General features: G+C 42.2%; 1 protein-coding gene across 7 annotated transcripts in view; it reads left to right on the top strand.

The window, feature by feature from the left end:
- Nucleotides 1-549: 549 nt before the first annotated feature.
- The window catches only part of LOC146275307 (band 4.1-like protein 3), a 35,870-nt gene continuing 19,039 nt past the window's right edge, over nucleotides 550-17,380 (top strand). For 3 of the 7 annotated variants that reach the window (XM_084703754.1, XM_084703749.1, XM_084703756.1), the window contains exons 1-7: nucleotides 3,111-3,296; nucleotides 3,861-4,037; nucleotides 4,241-4,345; nucleotides 5,526-5,568; nucleotides 5,800-5,875; nucleotides 6,418-6,636; nucleotides 6,729-6,816. In XM_084703754.1, coding sequence (XP_084559880.1) covers nucleotides 3,111-3,296; nucleotides 3,861-4,037; nucleotides 4,241-4,345; nucleotides 5,526-5,568; nucleotides 5,800-5,875; nucleotides 6,418-6,636; nucleotides 6,729-6,816 — 894 coding nt within the window. Of the gene's footprint in view, nucleotides 740-810; nucleotides 972-3,110; nucleotides 3,297-3,860; nucleotides 4,038-4,240; nucleotides 4,346-5,525; nucleotides 5,569-5,799; nucleotides 5,876-6,417; nucleotides 6,637-6,728; nucleotides 6,817-17,380 lie in introns of those variants that run through there. The other 4 variants (XM_084703751.1, XM_084703750.1, XM_084703752.1 and 1 more) reach the window with 4 other exon arrangements.

Below are 17,380 nucleotides of genomic sequence, written 5' to 3'. Positions count from 1 at the left end.
TTGTGATGGGAATTGTGGAATGAAAACACTTGTTGTGTCTCGTGAATTACCAAGCGTCTATTGGTGGCGCAGGGCTCAAATATATACCTTGAAAATTGCGAAATGTGAAGGAAAAACGATTGGCCGCAACAATGGCCAATCGTTATACCAACAATATACCCTGACCCTGCAGGCACATCAGTTTGTGTTTTAGGTGAAACTGCGTTAATTTTACAAGTGTTGATTGGGATACTGCGTTTCTTTTTCCGGGATTATCAATCTAAATAAATGCACTGACTAAGTAGGCCTAAAATGGAAAAAAAATCACTGGGCATGTGCCCCAGTAAAAATGGTCAAGCGAAGCCCCTGGTCTCTCCTCTTCTTTCCCCTCCTCCTCTCCCCACCCCTTTTCTCCTCTCTCCGCTCTCCTTTTCTCCCCTCCCCCTTTCCTCCCTTACCATCCCCTTCTCAAATTTTCTCTTCTTTACCTCCTGGGACTGATGAAGGATGCTGTGTTGCCATAGCGCCAAGATGGTCAGCCCAGCACAGTGCTACACGTTAGGCAGTCTGGGAGCTGGAGTTCATTTAAAATCAGTTGTTTCTCTCCCATGAAGGAGGAGCAGGGGGGCACTGGGATAGAATTCATTGGGAAGCTAAACACATTTATCTCATGAAAACAAGTTAGAAGCATGTGAGAATGTACAGAATCCTTAGCCAAACACCGACAGCTTTAAAGAGCTGTTTTCATCCTGAACTCCAGGTAGGCCTTTTCTGTGTGAGCATGTCAGGGTGTGTGTGTAAGAGGGAGGGACAGAGATGTCCTATTTAGGCATGCAAGGGGCTTCCATTCCCAGAATGCCGTGTGTTGCCCGGATTGCGCGAGTTTAGCTAAAGAAGCACAGGATGTCATAACGGATCACACTGTAGCACACCGGAGCCAGCTGCCAAACCGAGGCACTTCAGACCTAACTACACGGAACCAGGGCATACCGGTAAACACTACAATTGCGGATATCTGGGGGCTGAGGAATATATTGCTGCCAGCGTTCGTTCAGTTATAAGACTGAGAAGAGTTTCTCATCGTGTCTCTTCAAATGGATGTGACTTGAAGGACAGGCGCCGCATCGTTCATCCTCCAGCGCACCACTAAAATACCTAGCCAGTGTTCCGTTACATTACAACCTTATAGACTGGCAGGGCTTCTAATAGGCTATTGGAGGTTTGTAACAGGCTGGGAAATGTGAGGAATCTCATGAGTGGATCATGTTGCTTCTTCGTGAATAAAACGGTACAGCCCTGTTATGAAAATATCATAGAAGTCAAAAAGTTGTTCCGTTAGATTTGAAATTTGAAACCGTCTCCGCTTTTTACCTATGCGGTGACCTGATAATGGCCGGGTTTCCCAGATTCGTGTAAGAGCTTCTTAACGAATCTGGGAAACCCGGCCAATGTCGTTTTCTAATGTATTGACATAGTCTGGTCGGTCGATAGATTTGTAATTTGATTTGTTGGACCGAAGTTCCCGTGTCTCGATTTTCGGGATGTGTTTCTGCAATGCGGTGGGTGTGGCCTGGCTGTCCTCACCGGCGGAGGCTGACAGAGCGGAGGATGACAGAATACGGTCTCTGCGGGCTGGTCACCCTCGTTTTACCAAAAGAACAATCTTGTCAGCACGTCATGTTACCCGAGAAAGAACGCGCATACTACCGACACAAGTGGGGCCAGTTATATCAGGCAGTTGAGGAGGAAGGGTCTGTGAGTGAATACGTGTTGGAGTGATTCACTAGGAGTGAAGACCTGAGTCGGTTGCTTGAGGTGAGGCTGGCTAGATCATCAGACTGAACGCAGTGCAGCGCTCCGTGACTGACTTCCTGAGGTCCTGTAAGCTCCTGTATGGGTTAGAGGCTGCATGTCAGTGGCGATTTTAGACCCTTTTTAGGGGTGCTCAAGCACCCCTAAATTTAATCTCAGCACCCCTAAAAATAATAATAAAATGTTTTGAATTATTATTGTTTATTATCATTTGATGCTGGTAGTTCATGAAGAAAGGGACATCCTTAGTTTTTTCATTCATTCAATATTTTGCAGAAAAATACATAAATGTATTAATTGTTATCCAGTGAAATTAGAGATTATATTAGCAAGGTGGTTTAGCACTTTTGCAAGACACTGTATTCATGTTACATTCTCATTGGGGGTTGAGCACCCCTAAAGGTCTGATCCTAGAATCGCCCCTGCTGCATGTGTTAGGGTTAGAGGCTGATTGTACGAGGTTTACAGGCTCCATGTGTGAGGTTTAGAAGTTGCATGTGTGAGGTTTAGAGGCTGCATTTGTGAGGTTTAGAGGCTGTTTGGGGTCCCAGGCAGGGGCTCATCTGTTTGGCTAGCTTTCTGGGTGCTACCCAATCATAGAGCAGAGATGAGCCACCTGATTAGCATAATGGTGCAGCTGCAGTGTCATCACCATGGGGGTGGCTGGGTGACACACCCAAGCCAACACCCGCTACATCCTGATGTGCTTCTGTAGGTGCTGGCTGGGCTCTGGTGCTCTAGGCTGAGGTACAGCCTGACGTTGCAGAATCTCACACATATGTCTCAGGTTGCAGAAAATCCCAATGTAAGCAAAAATAACCTCCTTGACTGTACCAGAGAGACTGGAAAACATAAAAAACCCAGGCATCACCCTCCAGCCAACTAATTTAGGGAGAAGGGATTACTGGTAGGAAGTACCCTGTTCCCATGCTTGGAGAATCCTGACCTCGCCTGCGGAATGTCTGGGTCCTTTGCGTCAGTGCCTTACAAAGGAGGAATGTAGCCTCTACCTGAGAAGAGGATGTAGAGGATCTGACTAGAGGACCTAGTGCAGCTTATTTCCTGTTTGTTTCACATCGGTCCGCTGTGCCACAATAAAATGAGATGAGTCTCGATAAGCTTAATCTTCACCCCCCTTTTTTTTATCTGTATTTTTCTCTCATCTCTCGGAATCCAGGGCAAGGCTATAGGATGGTGTTAAGAGCGAGAAACATTAGCCAATGACATTGTAGCTCCGGGTGTACTCCAGTGTGCTTATGTGTGTGGATCCTGGCACAGTTTTGTGTGTATGTATCTCACATGCACCTCATTATTTGTGTATGTGTGTTGCAGGGTACATCACCATGACAACAGAACCGGAAGCTCCACCACCGCAGGAAGCTCCTCTCCCACAGGAAGCTCTTTCCCCACAGGCAGAGTCATTCCCCCCGGCCGCCGCCCACAGCACACCTGTCAGAAAGGAGCAGGTGAACTGTGCCCAACAGAACCTCACAAGACATGAAACTGTTAGTGAGACATCTGTGATTCTTCTAGGAGTTAGGGTTCCCACACATCATAAAACATCTAATTCAAGAACTTTTCAAGGACTTTCAAGGACCAATTCCCTCAAATTAAAGGACACAACATGGCATAGTTTGATGCATGGAGAAAGGTTAATTACTGTTACAACACTGATCATTTCTTTAATGAGAACCAGAAGCTTGCAGACAATTACAAAGAGAGAGGCTTGAATGACACTGGATGTGGGTGAGGACACTTCTCAATTGTGCTGTGTTACAGTGAATGCAGCACAAAGAGTAAACGTATCTTGCCTTATCTAACTCAACACAGCACTCAGCACTTCAGTTTCTATTCTTGCTCAAAATATATACATTTAAGGACTTTCCCATGTCTCTTTATGTATATTTTCAAAAACTTTCAAGGATTGCTTTCTTAAAAGGATTTTCTTTTTCTCAAAAAACTTTCAAAGATTTCATGGACCTGTGGGAACCCTGGTTATCATGATCTTTACCTGCTGTGTGTGTGTCTGAGTATGTACATGTCTTTGTTTGTGTCTCTGTTTGTGTCAGGGTGTGGAGCGAGTGGAGGCTGGCCTGGAGGTGACCCAGTCTGAGGAGGATCAAGCATCTCACCTCTCCTCCTCCTCCAAGATCAATCGTTCTCCAGCCAGGATCAGCAGGAGCCTGAGGAACATGCACTGCAAGGTCACCCTGCTTGACGGCTCCGATTACACCTGCTCTGTGGAGGTAGGAGAGAGACAGGAGGAGAGGAGACAGGAAGGAGGAGGAGATGGAGAGAGGAGAGCTCTCTTATAACTGCACCTACCTCAACTCAGTTATCAGCACCATGTTCCTGCTACACTAAGGCTGTGAATCACCACAGAGACAAGCCCAGAGAGCGTGTACACCTTGAGAGGAGATATACAAATGTGTATGTGTGTGTCCTGCAGAAGCGTGAGCGTGGCCATGTGCTGTTTGACAAGGTGTGTGAGCACCTCAACCTGCTAGAGAGGGACTACTTTGGCATCACATTCCGGGACCTCGACAACCAGAAGGTGGAGTCTACCACTCTCTCTCCTCTCTCTTCATCTCTACATCTCCCTCTCTATGTCTAACTGTCTCTCAATTTCAATTTTTGTTTCAATTTCAAGTGTTGTTTAACTTTTTCATTTCACATAATTCAAATTGTGTGCATGCAAGTTGTTCAAACTTAAATCCAGTGTTTGTATTTTTTTCCATATCTTTCCTGTTTTGTGTAGAATGTGGGTTGGATGAGATCCAAAACAGTTTGCTCAGCTGTTTGATTTCCCTGAAATTCTTTCTCATTGACATGAACAGGCTATTAACAGGCTACATGGCCAGGCATGGATAATTACTGTTATACTGCCCTCTGTTGGTTGACCTTGGCACAGAAGCGATACAATCATTTGATGAACTGTAACCACCCCTACTCACTGTAACAGATTATTTTCATAAAATAATCTACATACACACATGCGAGCATTTATAGAAATATGAATTGGGACACCTATATATTACACCTACAGCAGCTTTTATGACAACCTAATATGGAGTCCTCCCCCCCCCCCCCCTTCCCCCATGTGCCTATAAAAGCTACCTCTCTTCTGGAAAGGCTATCCATGTGATTTTGGAGTGTGTCTGTGGCATTTAATGTCCATCCAGCCACAATGGCATTAGGGAGTGCTGGGCCTGCTGTTGTGCAGGTCTGGGTCTAACCTATTACAACAAAACATTTCTGTGTGGACCTCACTGTGTTCATTGGGTTAAAGTCAAGCCACATTAACAATGGAGGCTGTTTTTCGTGGTTTTGGGCTAAAGCCTTAGTTCTACCAATGGATTTATTCATGCTGAAGCATAAAATGTTACTCTAAACAATTCTGTGCTTCAAAATTTTTGGGAAAGCCCTTTCATGTTTAGGCTTGATTATGCTCCTATGCACAAAGTGAGGTCCATAAAGAAAAGTTTTGTTTTGTTTGGGGTGAAAACTACTATTGGCTGTAGTTTTGGAATAGGACGTACAACAAACTCATATAGGATTGATGGTCAGTGTCCCAATAATGTGTTTGTTATACATTACACATTTTCCCAAAATGTGTCCAAATGTTTGACTGGTACTGTATGTGTGTGCTTTCTGTCTCTCTCTGGCTGTCTTTGTGTGTATGTCTCTCTCTGGCTGTGTATAACTGTTCCCTGACCTCTGTTGACCTATTCCAGAACTGGCTGGATCCCTCCAAGGAGATGAAGAAACAGATCAGAGGTGAGTGGAAGGGGACTCTCTGACGAGAGTAGGAGAGAGGAAGAAGAAGAGGCAGAGGAAGGAGAGAGGGAAGGAGAGGAATGAGTGGAGAGGAAGGATAGGAGGACGGGGAGGAGAGGAAGGGGAAGAAGAGATGGAGGATAGGAGAGGTAGGGGGAGGAAAGGAGAGGAGGAATATTTGCCTTCTGGTTGTTTTTCTTAGGGGTTTGTCTTCCTGGTGTCTGTTCATAGGCGTGGCCTGGAACTTCTCCTTCAACGTCAAATTCTACCCTCCTGATCCCACACAGCTGTCAGAGGACATCACCAGGTCAACTCACATAAATATACACACAACAATTTACATTTGTGCACCAGCATAAATGGTCACAATACAATTGCCTGATTAAAAAGTGTGCACTGTGATTGTGTGGCTCATCAAGTCTCTAGGCCTCTTGTCTAACTTAGGACGTGTCAAGGCGAGTCAAAGATTATCATGGAGGAGGAATGGCTACAAATCCAATATTTAGTAACACTTCAGATTTTTCAACAGAGACAAGCAATTTGACCAGATGTATGCAATTTACAGAACATGGAGAGACTCATACAGAATAGCATTCTGTACCATATTGAATTGTATTTTTTACTCTCTCACCGCGCATTGTGCTTAAACAAAATGTGTGAAATCCCACTGCATTGCAATAGGGGTGAATCAAATCGCAATAAGTATCTCAATAGGGGTGAATGGTGTCATATGGCATGTCTAGTTGCATCATGTCTATCTTTAATGTATTGGATCGTTGGCAATACATCAAGATGTATTGTATGGAGATGTCCGCACACACACACTCATGTCCACACGCCCCTCCCCAGGTACTACCTGTGCCTGCAGCTGAGGGATGACGTGGTGTCTGGACGTCTGCCCTGCTCCCTAGCCACTCACACTGTCCTGGGTTCCTACACCGCCCAATCAGAGCTGGGGGACTACGACCCTGAGGAGTCGGGGCCAGACTACATCAGCGAGCTGCGCTTTGCCCCCAACCAGACCAAGGAGCTGGAGGACAAGATCATGGACCTGCACAAAAACTACAAGTCAGTCATGGCAAACAAACTCTATCTCTCTTGTCTCTGCTTTACCCCTTATGTAAACCCTCCTACTCAACCAGGTTTGTGTGTGTTTCCAGGGGAATGACACCAGCAGAGGCTGAAATGCATTTCCTGGAGAATGTCAAGAAGCTCTCCATGTACGGGGTGGACCTCCACCATGCAAAGGTACACACACACACAATTGGCTGTGTTCTATACTTAGCTGCATGGATCTGAGGTTCTCCCCATCTTCTCTTCCTCTCCCCATCTCCTTCCTCCTCCTCCCCTACTACCTTTCCCTTTTTCTACTTGCTCCTTCTCTTCCTCCTTCCCTTATTGTCCTCGTCCTCCTCTTCTCCTCCTTCTCTTCCTCCTCCTCCTCTTCCTTCTCCCCTCTCCCCCTCTTCATCATGACAGGGTGCGGTGTGTGGTTGGTGCCCCAGGGGGGTGTTGAGTCTGTAGTTTCCCTTTCATCTAGTTGTAGTTTTTTTTGTTCTGTTGCCATGGCAGTAGGATGCTCTGGTATCACCGTAGCATCCATCTGTCAACCCCACCTGCTCCTTTACATAACCCGCAAATCACAAACCAGTTACATCACCAAACCAACCAGGAGAGCGCAGTTCCTCAATAAGTAACGGAGCAGAGCACCACCACTCATCTGTACCTTTTCTCTTGCTTTGGTTAAAATATTGCCCATACCTGTGATACAGCTGGTGATTAAGATATCTGCTAGCTGATTCAGTGTAATCTGTTTGTGTGCACAAGTAAACTGTTTTCACTGTTTTATTAGAGATGTTACTGCGCATTCCACATAGCAGTAAATCATTAACGTATCACAATTTACTAATCTATGCTGTAAAGGAAGTATCCACTTTATATTGTCTTGCTGTTAGTTAGCTAGCCAGCATTTCATCAATTTAAAAAAACTGCTAGAAAGAAGCTGACACAAACTATTGTGCGTTGTCAGTCAGAACTGCTCATCTGGCTGTATGCACTGATATAGCAATAAGAAAACAAGAGAGGGTACAATTTCTGGAGAAATTGTTTCTGGAGAAATTGTAGGGTGTGCTTGCTTGCGTCAGTTGCAGAGTTGCTTGTGTCGGTTGCGTTTTCTAATGACATTTTTACAAGTGATATTTCTGTATATTTTATATAAAAAATGCATAGCCTACTTATTATTTATAAAGATTACATAGATTTCAAAGCATAATTGTTCTGCTCATTTACAACTCAAAATACAAAGAGTGAAGAGTAGAATTAAATAGTTACCTTTTCATTTCCCCTGCAAGAGGGAATGGTGATCAGCAACCTCATAGTTGAATCTAAACGAATACATTTGGCAGACTGGTGTAAAATGGACCTAATATCTATGACTTAAACGTTTTTCCCTTCTTGTGATATTTTCAGGCATTTAGCCTACTCATATTGCATTCATTCATTAATAAAGAACCCCCTTTGAAGCGTATTTTAACAATGTTACCAGCAGTACCTATCTCAGATGGAATTGCGATTCAAATAGTTCCATCTGCTAAGTGAAATTATGCCCCCAAAAACGTAAATAAGCTTGACATTTATTTTGGGGAAAATCCCTCATTCATTAAAATCTCAGTGGTAGCGATCATTGTCAGTAACAAGGCAAAATGCAATATAGCCCTGTGGAGAAGCTGCCCCGGTAAATTGTAGTACTACAGTACAGTAGCTACTAGACTGTGTTCGTCTTGGTAGCGATTGCAGTGGTTGAATTCGATTTAACATTCTGTTGTACGGTTTAGGCTTAAATTAATTATTTTCATGAACAGATTGACAAAGTTTAGGCTGTGGCAATGGAGTTCAGGTTAGTAGTAGGTCTGTCAATGAATATTCTAAATTCGAATATATATCCGAAAAGTGGTTAAAAACCGAAATTAGAATGTGAAAATTAATATTCGAATGTCAAAAAAAAAAAACACAACTGCCGGGGCAGCGCGACTGTCTGCTTTGCGGGTGGGCGCGCGCCTCAGCGTCACTGCTGACAGTTGACTTGCGTGGAAGATGGCAGGAAGTGAAGAACCCAGCTTGACCACAGTAGAGAAAGTGATTGTAACCCAAGGGCATAATTATATGGGGGGACAGGGGAACACGCCCCCCCCCAATATTTAAAGAAGGACAATTTGTACCCCCAAAATTGTTCATACTGTATGATTATGCATGCAATATCGATGACTGCTAGCCTACGTCTTACTTTCCAGCTCCGAAAATATCAAATCCCGGCCAATCCATTTCTCAAATCCATTCCACTTACCTTACACATTACACAGTTTTTCTCCATTGGTTTGGCTCATTTTATGAAACAGAAATGACATTCTCATTTAATCAAATTGCAATTGTATTGGCATATCCTTGTAAATGACAAGTGCAATTTCCTACAGTTTGCACACATGTCAAATGATTTAGCACATCTTTGAAATGGTTAGGTATAATTGCCTTCAATTAGGCCAATTACCATTTAAAAATATCTTGATGGTCTTAACTTACTGTTGCTTCTTAGTCAAGTGGTTGTTCTTTGCAAAACATATTGGCATAATTTCCTTGTGTACATCATCACCTGCACAATAGTTCACTCCACTGTCAAAATCTTTCAGGCACATAATACCATGAAAAACATCATGGTATATACTGTAATATAGATCTCTTGGATCATCTGCTTACAGTCATTGTCAGGAGCAACTAGAACTTTACTAAACAAGGGGACACATCCAATCACCAATCACACAGTAAGTTTAGTTTGCTGACAGGAACCATCCAGGAGTATAAATGCTTCCATCAAATATATAGAGTTTGTCCCAGGCCAGCTTGGGGGCAACATCACCATGTGTGCTGCCATTTCAGAGAATGGTGTAGTCACCCACATTCCCAGTCTTGGCCCATACAATACCCAGACGCTCCTGGTGTTCTTGGACCGCCTGCGTTCCGATCTTATCCCTCTAAATGAGAAGGGTTTGGTAGGGCCTCACTTTCCTACATTTGTCATTGTGTGGGACAATGTAAGCTTCCATTGTGGCCCACTCATTAGGGTTCACTGTCCATCCAAGAATGCTGATGGTACTCTTATCACCTGACTCCCCATTCCTCAATCGTATCGAGGAGTTTTTTTCTGCATGGAGGTGGAGAGTTTATGAGCATGGGGCTCAAAACCAGAGCTCCCTGCTCTAGACAATGGATGCTGCTTGTGATAATGTTACAGCAGATAAGTCTAGGGGATTGTTGCGGCATGCTTAACGATTCTTTCCCTGTTGCATCGCAAGGGAGAACAATGAAATCTGTGGCCAGACAGACAGAAGCGTGAGGATGAGCAGTGAGGACAACAACTAGTGAAACTCCAGCTTTGCTTTACTTTCTTACTGTATGTGTTGAATGAAATGCACCCTCTGCAACTCTGACTCGGAAAGGGTCACATGCCTGAAAACTACCGTGGTTACTCATACTAGTCCACCACCTCTGAAAGCACAAGTCCTGTCATTGAGAGTCCATCAGCAGGTGACAATGTAGAGACCTGTGTGCCCCCTCCAACTGATCCTGCTCTTTGGCTGCCAAAAGTTTTAGACGTGGATCGCATTGAAATAGTACGAAGATGTCCATATAAAATCCCATCAGATTTTAATTTTCTAAAGGGAATAGATGGCAGGGCGTTTCATAGTAGCCTACAATTCAAAACACTCTCAAATGGAGAGAAAATCATGTGAAGTTGGCTTGTTTACTCGCAACAAAGCAATGCTGTGTTCCATTTTGCGTGTAAGCTTTTCAGTTTGAAACCTACAAAGCTGACTGCAGATGAGGGCTACAGTGACTGGTCCAACATCAACAGATTGAAGATTGAAGAGTCATGAATGTAGCTCAGACCATGCCCAGTGCATGTTTAAATGGAGAGAACTGGACATGCGTTTACATAAAAATTTGACAATAGACCACCAGGAACTGACATTGCTGGAGGCAGAAAAAAGAAGGTGGCGAGATGTTCTCAAACGCTTACTTAAAATAACCCTGTCTCTTGCCTCAAGGAATTTGCCATTTAGAGGCTCTTCACAGTGTCTGTATGAGCCAGACAATGGCAACTTCTTAAAGGAAGTAGAGCTTGTAGGCAGTTTTGATGCTGTGATGAAGAACCACCTGACCGAGATAACCGATGAAAGCTCCCGAACGCATTATCTTGGACAGCAGACACAAAATGAACTGATCCAGATCATCTCCACCAAAGTGTTACAAACAATCCAGACACAGATTCAGGAAGCAAAATATTACTCAATAATTCTTGACTGTACACCTGATATAAGCCACAAGGAACAAATGTCCCTCGTCGTGCGCATTGCTGATTTGGTGCCAAAGCCGAATATCAAGGAGTATTTCCTTGGGTATATGGAGGTGGTTGAAACAACTGGCCTGAACCTGTCTACTGTCCTTCTAGACAAGTTGAAGGAACTCAACATTCCGTTTGATAATTGCCGCGGCCAGGCCTATGACAATGGAGCCAACATGAAGGGGAAGAAGCAAGGAGTTCAGGCTCAACTGCTACAATGTAATTTAAGGGCGTTGTTTGTTCCTTGCGCAGCTCATTCGATGAATCTTGTCATAGCTGATGCTGCCAAGTCGTCCAGGGATGCCACTGGCTTTTTTGGCTATTTGCAGAAGCTATTTTGTTTCTTCTCAGGAGCTACACAGCGATGGAGCATCTTGACAAAACATGTCAACCTGACTGTGAAATCATGGAGTGATGTGAGGTGGGAGAGCAGGCTTAAGAGTGTCATAGCTGCCAGAAGCCAAATTAAAGAAATCAGAAATGCACTCATCGAGGCTAGGGAAACAGTCAATGACCCAGTCGCAAAAATAGAGGCTCAAGCCCCGGCAGAAGAGGTGGCCTCTTTTAGATTTCTGATCTTTTCTGTTGTCTGGTGTGAAATTCTTACGACCACTAACCAAGTAAACAAGCTTCTGCAGACTAGTTCAATGCAGCTTGACATTGCTGTCAGGCTCATTGACAATGCCAAAACCTCCAAATATTGGCGATTGTTCTCCAGATACAGGCACTCTGGGTTTGCTGAGGCAGTGTCAACTGCCAAGGACCTTTGCGAGGCCATGAACATAGAGCCAGAGCTCAAGGAGAAAAGGCTCAGGAACACAAAAAGGCAGTTTGCATATGAGACTGCTGACGAGGCCTTCAGTGATGCCCTCAAAAGGCTTGAGGTAACATTTTATAATAGTGTTGTGGACTCAGCTTTGATGTCACTGCAGGAGCGTTTTGAGACCATGACCTGGGTCAGAGACAAATGTGGAGTGCTGCTTGATTTCAGCAGAGTGGCCGGAATGTCAAAGGAGGACTTACAAAAAAACTGCATTGAAGTGCAGAAGACACGAGAAAGGAAGGTCTGATATTGATGGACTTGAGATGGTTCAGGAAATCATCAACCTTCCACAACTGCCACCACAGACAACTGCCTTGGAGTTGCTCACATTTCTCCATGAAAAATGCCTTCAAGAGGTGTTTCCAAATCTCTGGGTTGCTCTTCGAATTGCCTTAACTCTCCCTGTTACAGTTGCCTCTGCTGAGCGTTTTCCAAAGTTTTTCAAAACTAAAGCTCATTAAAACATACTTACGTTCAACAATGGGTCAGGAACGTCTAAGTGGTCTTGCTGTCATAAGCATCAATGGTGAAGTGGCTCAGAAGCTGTCATATGATGACCTAATTAGTGATTTTGCAGCGAAGAAATGCAGACGTGTGCCTCTATAGAGCCTCCCAAAACTGGTGGAAATGCTTGATCCATACAGAATATCATTATGGCTCTCTCAAAAATTATGTCTTTGGTTTATTTTGATAACATTTGGTCAAAGAAGATTTTGCACTTTACTTGAATGTGTGTTTTAGCTGTTCTACATAGCCTACTGTGTTTACAAAGTAAGTTCTGACTTTTCGTCCTCTAATAATTTATTTTATTTAAGAAGATTGACTATTCTTGTTTGTACTTATTGATGATTATTTAATGTAATTTATTCGAAGTAACATTGACTTTGGGAAAAACATGTCTGGTTTATTTTTATACGATTCTGTTTACTTGTATACTTTTTACTTGTTTACTTCTGCTCTTAAGTTTGTATTTATGGATGACTATTTAATTTCTATTAAGATTTTGCACATCCCAATACTTGTGTGTGTGTGTGTATGTTAATTTTGGCTGTTCTGTGTACTGTGTTTACAAAGGATTTTCCTTTTTCATTTTGCCAAAATGTTAAACTGGAAACAAAAGCCGCTCAAAAGACTTCATTACCACAGAGGTCAGGGCGACGGGTCTGTAGTCATTAAGTCCTGTAGTCATTAAAGTTTTTCACAATTGCTAAAACACATTCTTGAAACAGTCACCCATTTTCTCAAAACTGTAAACACAAAACCTCATCTTCAAGCACTATTTACAAAACCTTGAATTCTCTTGCAAAATGAAACTTTCGCCTCAAAACTGTTTTACCTGTCCTCAAAATCAAACTTTCACCTCAAAACAGATTTACCTGTGCTCAAAATCAAACACTGCTCTCAAATCATAAACAAAGTGATCAAAATGATTAGGACTGCCGCGATTCGTCGACGTCGTGAATGTGTCAACATCAATATTTTAAATCGACGCATCTTTTAAAACAAATGTTTTATTATAAAAAATACAAAAAACGCTTCAATTCATTATAACAAGTGTTCTTCTTCAATATCACATCGTAATTGGTGCCTGCATGACGTCAGCCGTTGTTGGCTCAAGTCATTGGTCGGCTCCAGTCAACTCAAGAGTCCGACTTGGTTCCGAAACCCGAGTCCTCAAACACCCGAGGCTTCAAAAGTATGGGAATACTTCGACTTAACGCTATCACCAAACAATAAGGTGGTTTGTACACTGTGCAAAGTTTCAATGGCTTACCACAGCAGCACTTGCGCTATGCACAAGCACCTGAAAAGAAAACATACAGGCGCAAAAAAGGCAAAACCACCGTTGTCTGGTGTTGTCTATTCATGTTTATAAGGGATAGCCTTTTTAATCTATGTTGTCATTGTAGCTGCTAAATACACGCATTATTAAAGCTATAAAGTTGTCTGCCTGCTACCTTAGAGTTTCCATTGAATAAATGTTTAGGTAGGTTAGAATCGGGGTTTATTATTCGGCGTTTAGATTAATCGACTAATCGATAAAATAGTCTACAGATTAATCGAAAGAAAAATAGTCGTTAGTGGCAGCCCTAAAAATGATATACACTATCAAGCAGTCAGTAAACAATACACAAAAAAATTTAAAACACATTGTTCAAAACATATAGTTTTTACGTAATCTCAAAACTAATTTCATATTTATCCGTCATTGTCTTTTGATGAACGAAAACATGTTCTATCATAGTAGCTCAACATTTATCAGAAATTACTATTCTGCTTGCTCTTTGCAATTGTTCTTGTTCTTTCTCCTCCTTGTACCCCTATACAGTACTATACTGGCCTTGCATAGTTTGTCACCAAAGGGCACTCTACAACGTCCCTGTTGGCAACACGAGTGGGGCAGAATGTTAGGGAAATCTGTTTGTTTTGTTACGCGTTTCTGGATTTTTTATTTAATTACAGTAATTTTCTATATCGGCCGATATATCAGAGTACTACTGTATACCCTGCATCTCACTACCCACAACTCACTCTTGTTCTTTGTTGATATAAACCTGCAACCAGTCTAAATCTATTGAGCATTCAGTACTGTTACTGTAACAAATGGAAAGTGCAATGTTCAGGGCCATACCATTTGTTACGTAATTGTACAGTATAGAGCCTACAATGCACTGTACTACAGTATACAATACTATACTGTAAAAGGGACAGAAATCAAAGGAGTAAACATGTGATCAATGTGCTTCTTCTTGTCTTTGGGCTGGGTCAGGGTCATTGACATCACAAGGAATATTTTCCCACCTTCAACAACCTGTTTGCTCCCTGAACTGGTTTATATTGGTTGTGTCACATAATTTAAAAACAAGTGAAATCAATTTTGAGTGGTTGTGTTTAGTCAATGACATGTTTTTTCTATTTGTATTTGATTGTTGCCATTTGTGTTTACCAGTATGGATGACATGTCCATTAGAGTGCAGAATGTGTTTTGAGAATGAGAATGTGTTTAGAGTTTTGCTGAAAAGTCTATGTGAGATTTGCAAATTGTGTTTTACCATGAGAAGTGGTTTAAGGTATTGACAACAGACTGCAAAATTAGCTACATGAGTTTAGGCAACTGATAACTTTGTTCAGCCGATGGGTTTTAGTGTTTTAGCAATTCAGAAAAACTGTAAGTCCTGTTGGCCTTGGCTTTTTGGGCACAGGGATGATGGTGGAGTACTTGAGACAGGCTGGCACATGGCATGTCTCCAGGGAGGTGTTAAAGATGTTTGTAAACACAGGAGACAGCTGGTCAGCGCAGTGCTTGAGGGTGGCAGGAGAGACATAGTCCGGCCCAGCTGCTTTGCGGGGGTTCACTCTCCTGAATGAATGTCGTCACTGTACACTGTAAAAACACCAGCAGTTTCTTTTGTAGGCCTAGCTACTTGGAAAAAGCATCCTTGTCATCTCTTTCTGCCAGAAACAGACGCCTCGGTCTGAACACGGCCAAAAGCACAACATATTTCAGACCCAAATTAAGAAATCAACAAATGCTGTTCCATTTGTAATGGGTAAATAAAGTATGGTATTGCCTAGTGTTAAATGTAGGTAAAAAGCTTGCTTATCTAGCTAGCTATAATTATGTTTGCAGAAGGATCTTTGTGACTTAACTAATGCTGTTATAGTCAGAGAATGCCACATAAGGGTGCTTCAGCCACTGAAGGGAAAACTTGGGCAACTTTCCTCTTCCTCGAAAAAAACGTCCTTATGTTCATCTTGTCTGTGGAATAGTCGATGTCTGAAGTGCTAGCTGCAAGCGCGATGCGTCGATCAAAGAGTGTGGGAGTTGAATCTGCGTGCGTGATGCTGTTTGAAAAAAACGATTTTTTTTTTTTTACATTGTGGCGACACCCATGGTGTTTGCACAATCACTATGATGTAAAGGGAGTTGTGTAGCCTACTGAATGTAGAGAAGAGAAATGTAAACTTAAGTATCGATCTTTTCACGGGAGTATCGATCAATACTGATACCAATGTTGGTATTGATACTATCGATACTTTAGATCGATCCGCCCACCCCTACCCTAAACATTTAAATATATTAGTAATTCACAGTAAATCGACATTTTTAAGTTTACTTCTTGAAGTACTTGCACAAATTGAAAGTGCGCTTGAAAGTATTTCAAAGTATACTTTGAGGTAGGCTACTTTAGTATACTTCATGAACTGAATGTACACTACACAGGTTACTTTACAGTATTCAAAAGAAACCTCAAATACGCTATAAATGTAGGCTACTTTAAAGTGTACTAAATTACCTAAAAAGAGGGCCAATTCAGTTTACTTAGTACAAAAATAGTATATAAATAAGTACACTACTAGTAAACTTTAAGTACCATGATAATAGTATACTTTTTATACTTAAGTATACTTACAAATTAAACTTAAAGTATGCTTCCATAAGGGTAGCAAGGCAATGGAAATCAAATCCTGTAGTATAGTACTAACCGGCAGGCTGCTAAACAAATGGAGCATGAGTTGTTTGTGTAACTGCCCCTTCATAATACTGTGAAGTGATTTGCTGAATCAAAAACAGATTGACAACTGGTTCAGGTGTCGTATTGATAAAAAAACTGATTTTGCATTACGTTTTCATGATGCAACACGTGTAACTTTGTAGGCCTATATATGTTTTGTAAACGCAAAACATATCATCAATCAACGTCACATGCGGAACTGTACATCTTTGGATCATGAGCAATACATGGAACGATTTTCAACTTGTACAGAGCCTGCTTCTTGAGATAATCATGACACACACACAAAGACAAACACACCAAGATTCATTGAATATAATAGATAGATGACCATGAACCACACCAATACAGCACATGGCACAGAATATATTGAAAACAAATAACTGAAGTCAATATATTTAATGGAATTGACAGAGCGGAAGAGAGAGGGTGAGTGTGTGAGATGGATGGATGGGGAAAGTGGAATCAGAGTGCTGTTAGTGTTGCTCTACTTATCAAACATGCAGTATATTGATCTGACCCAAGATTCAATACATTACGTCACCGGGAACATCAGGAAAAATCATTCCTGCTGAATGTCCTGACCTGACTGGAAAGCCAAGCGGGATGCATATATCTGGTTGCAAGATAACTGGATAGCATCACTGGATAGCATTATCACTGTGTATCATAATCACTAGATAACATGAACACTGAATATCATTACCACTGAAAAGCATCTTCACTGGTTAGCATTGTCACTGGTTATCATCATCCATGTGTAGCATTATCCCCGTGTAGCATTATCACTGGATAGCATTACCACTGGGTGGCAGTATCATTGGGTGGCATTATCGTTGGATAGCATTATCACTGGTCTACATGACCTCCTGGTAGTAATCCCACTGGATAGCATCACCTACTGTTAGTATTATCCCTTCTGTGTAGCATTACTTCCTGTTAGCAATGTCACTGTATAGCATTACCTTTGGAAAGCATTACCTCACATTAGCAATGTCACTGGGTAGTATTACCTCTGGGTAACATTATTATGTGTTTTGTAGCATGCAACCCTTCCTTGGTTTGGTCAGCCCAGCC

This window comes from Hypomesus nipponensis, chromosome 8 (assembly GCF_054491055.1).
Source record: "Hypomesus nipponensis isolate SF chromosome 8, ASM5449105v1, whole genome shotgun sequence".
In the NCBI taxonomy this organism is placed as follows: domain Eukaryota; kingdom Metazoa; phylum Chordata; class Actinopteri; order Osmeriformes; family Osmeridae; genus Hypomesus; species Hypomesus nipponensis.
The sequence above is the reverse complement of the archived record's forward strand: the minus strand, read 5'-3'. Positions and strand labels throughout refer to the sequence as shown.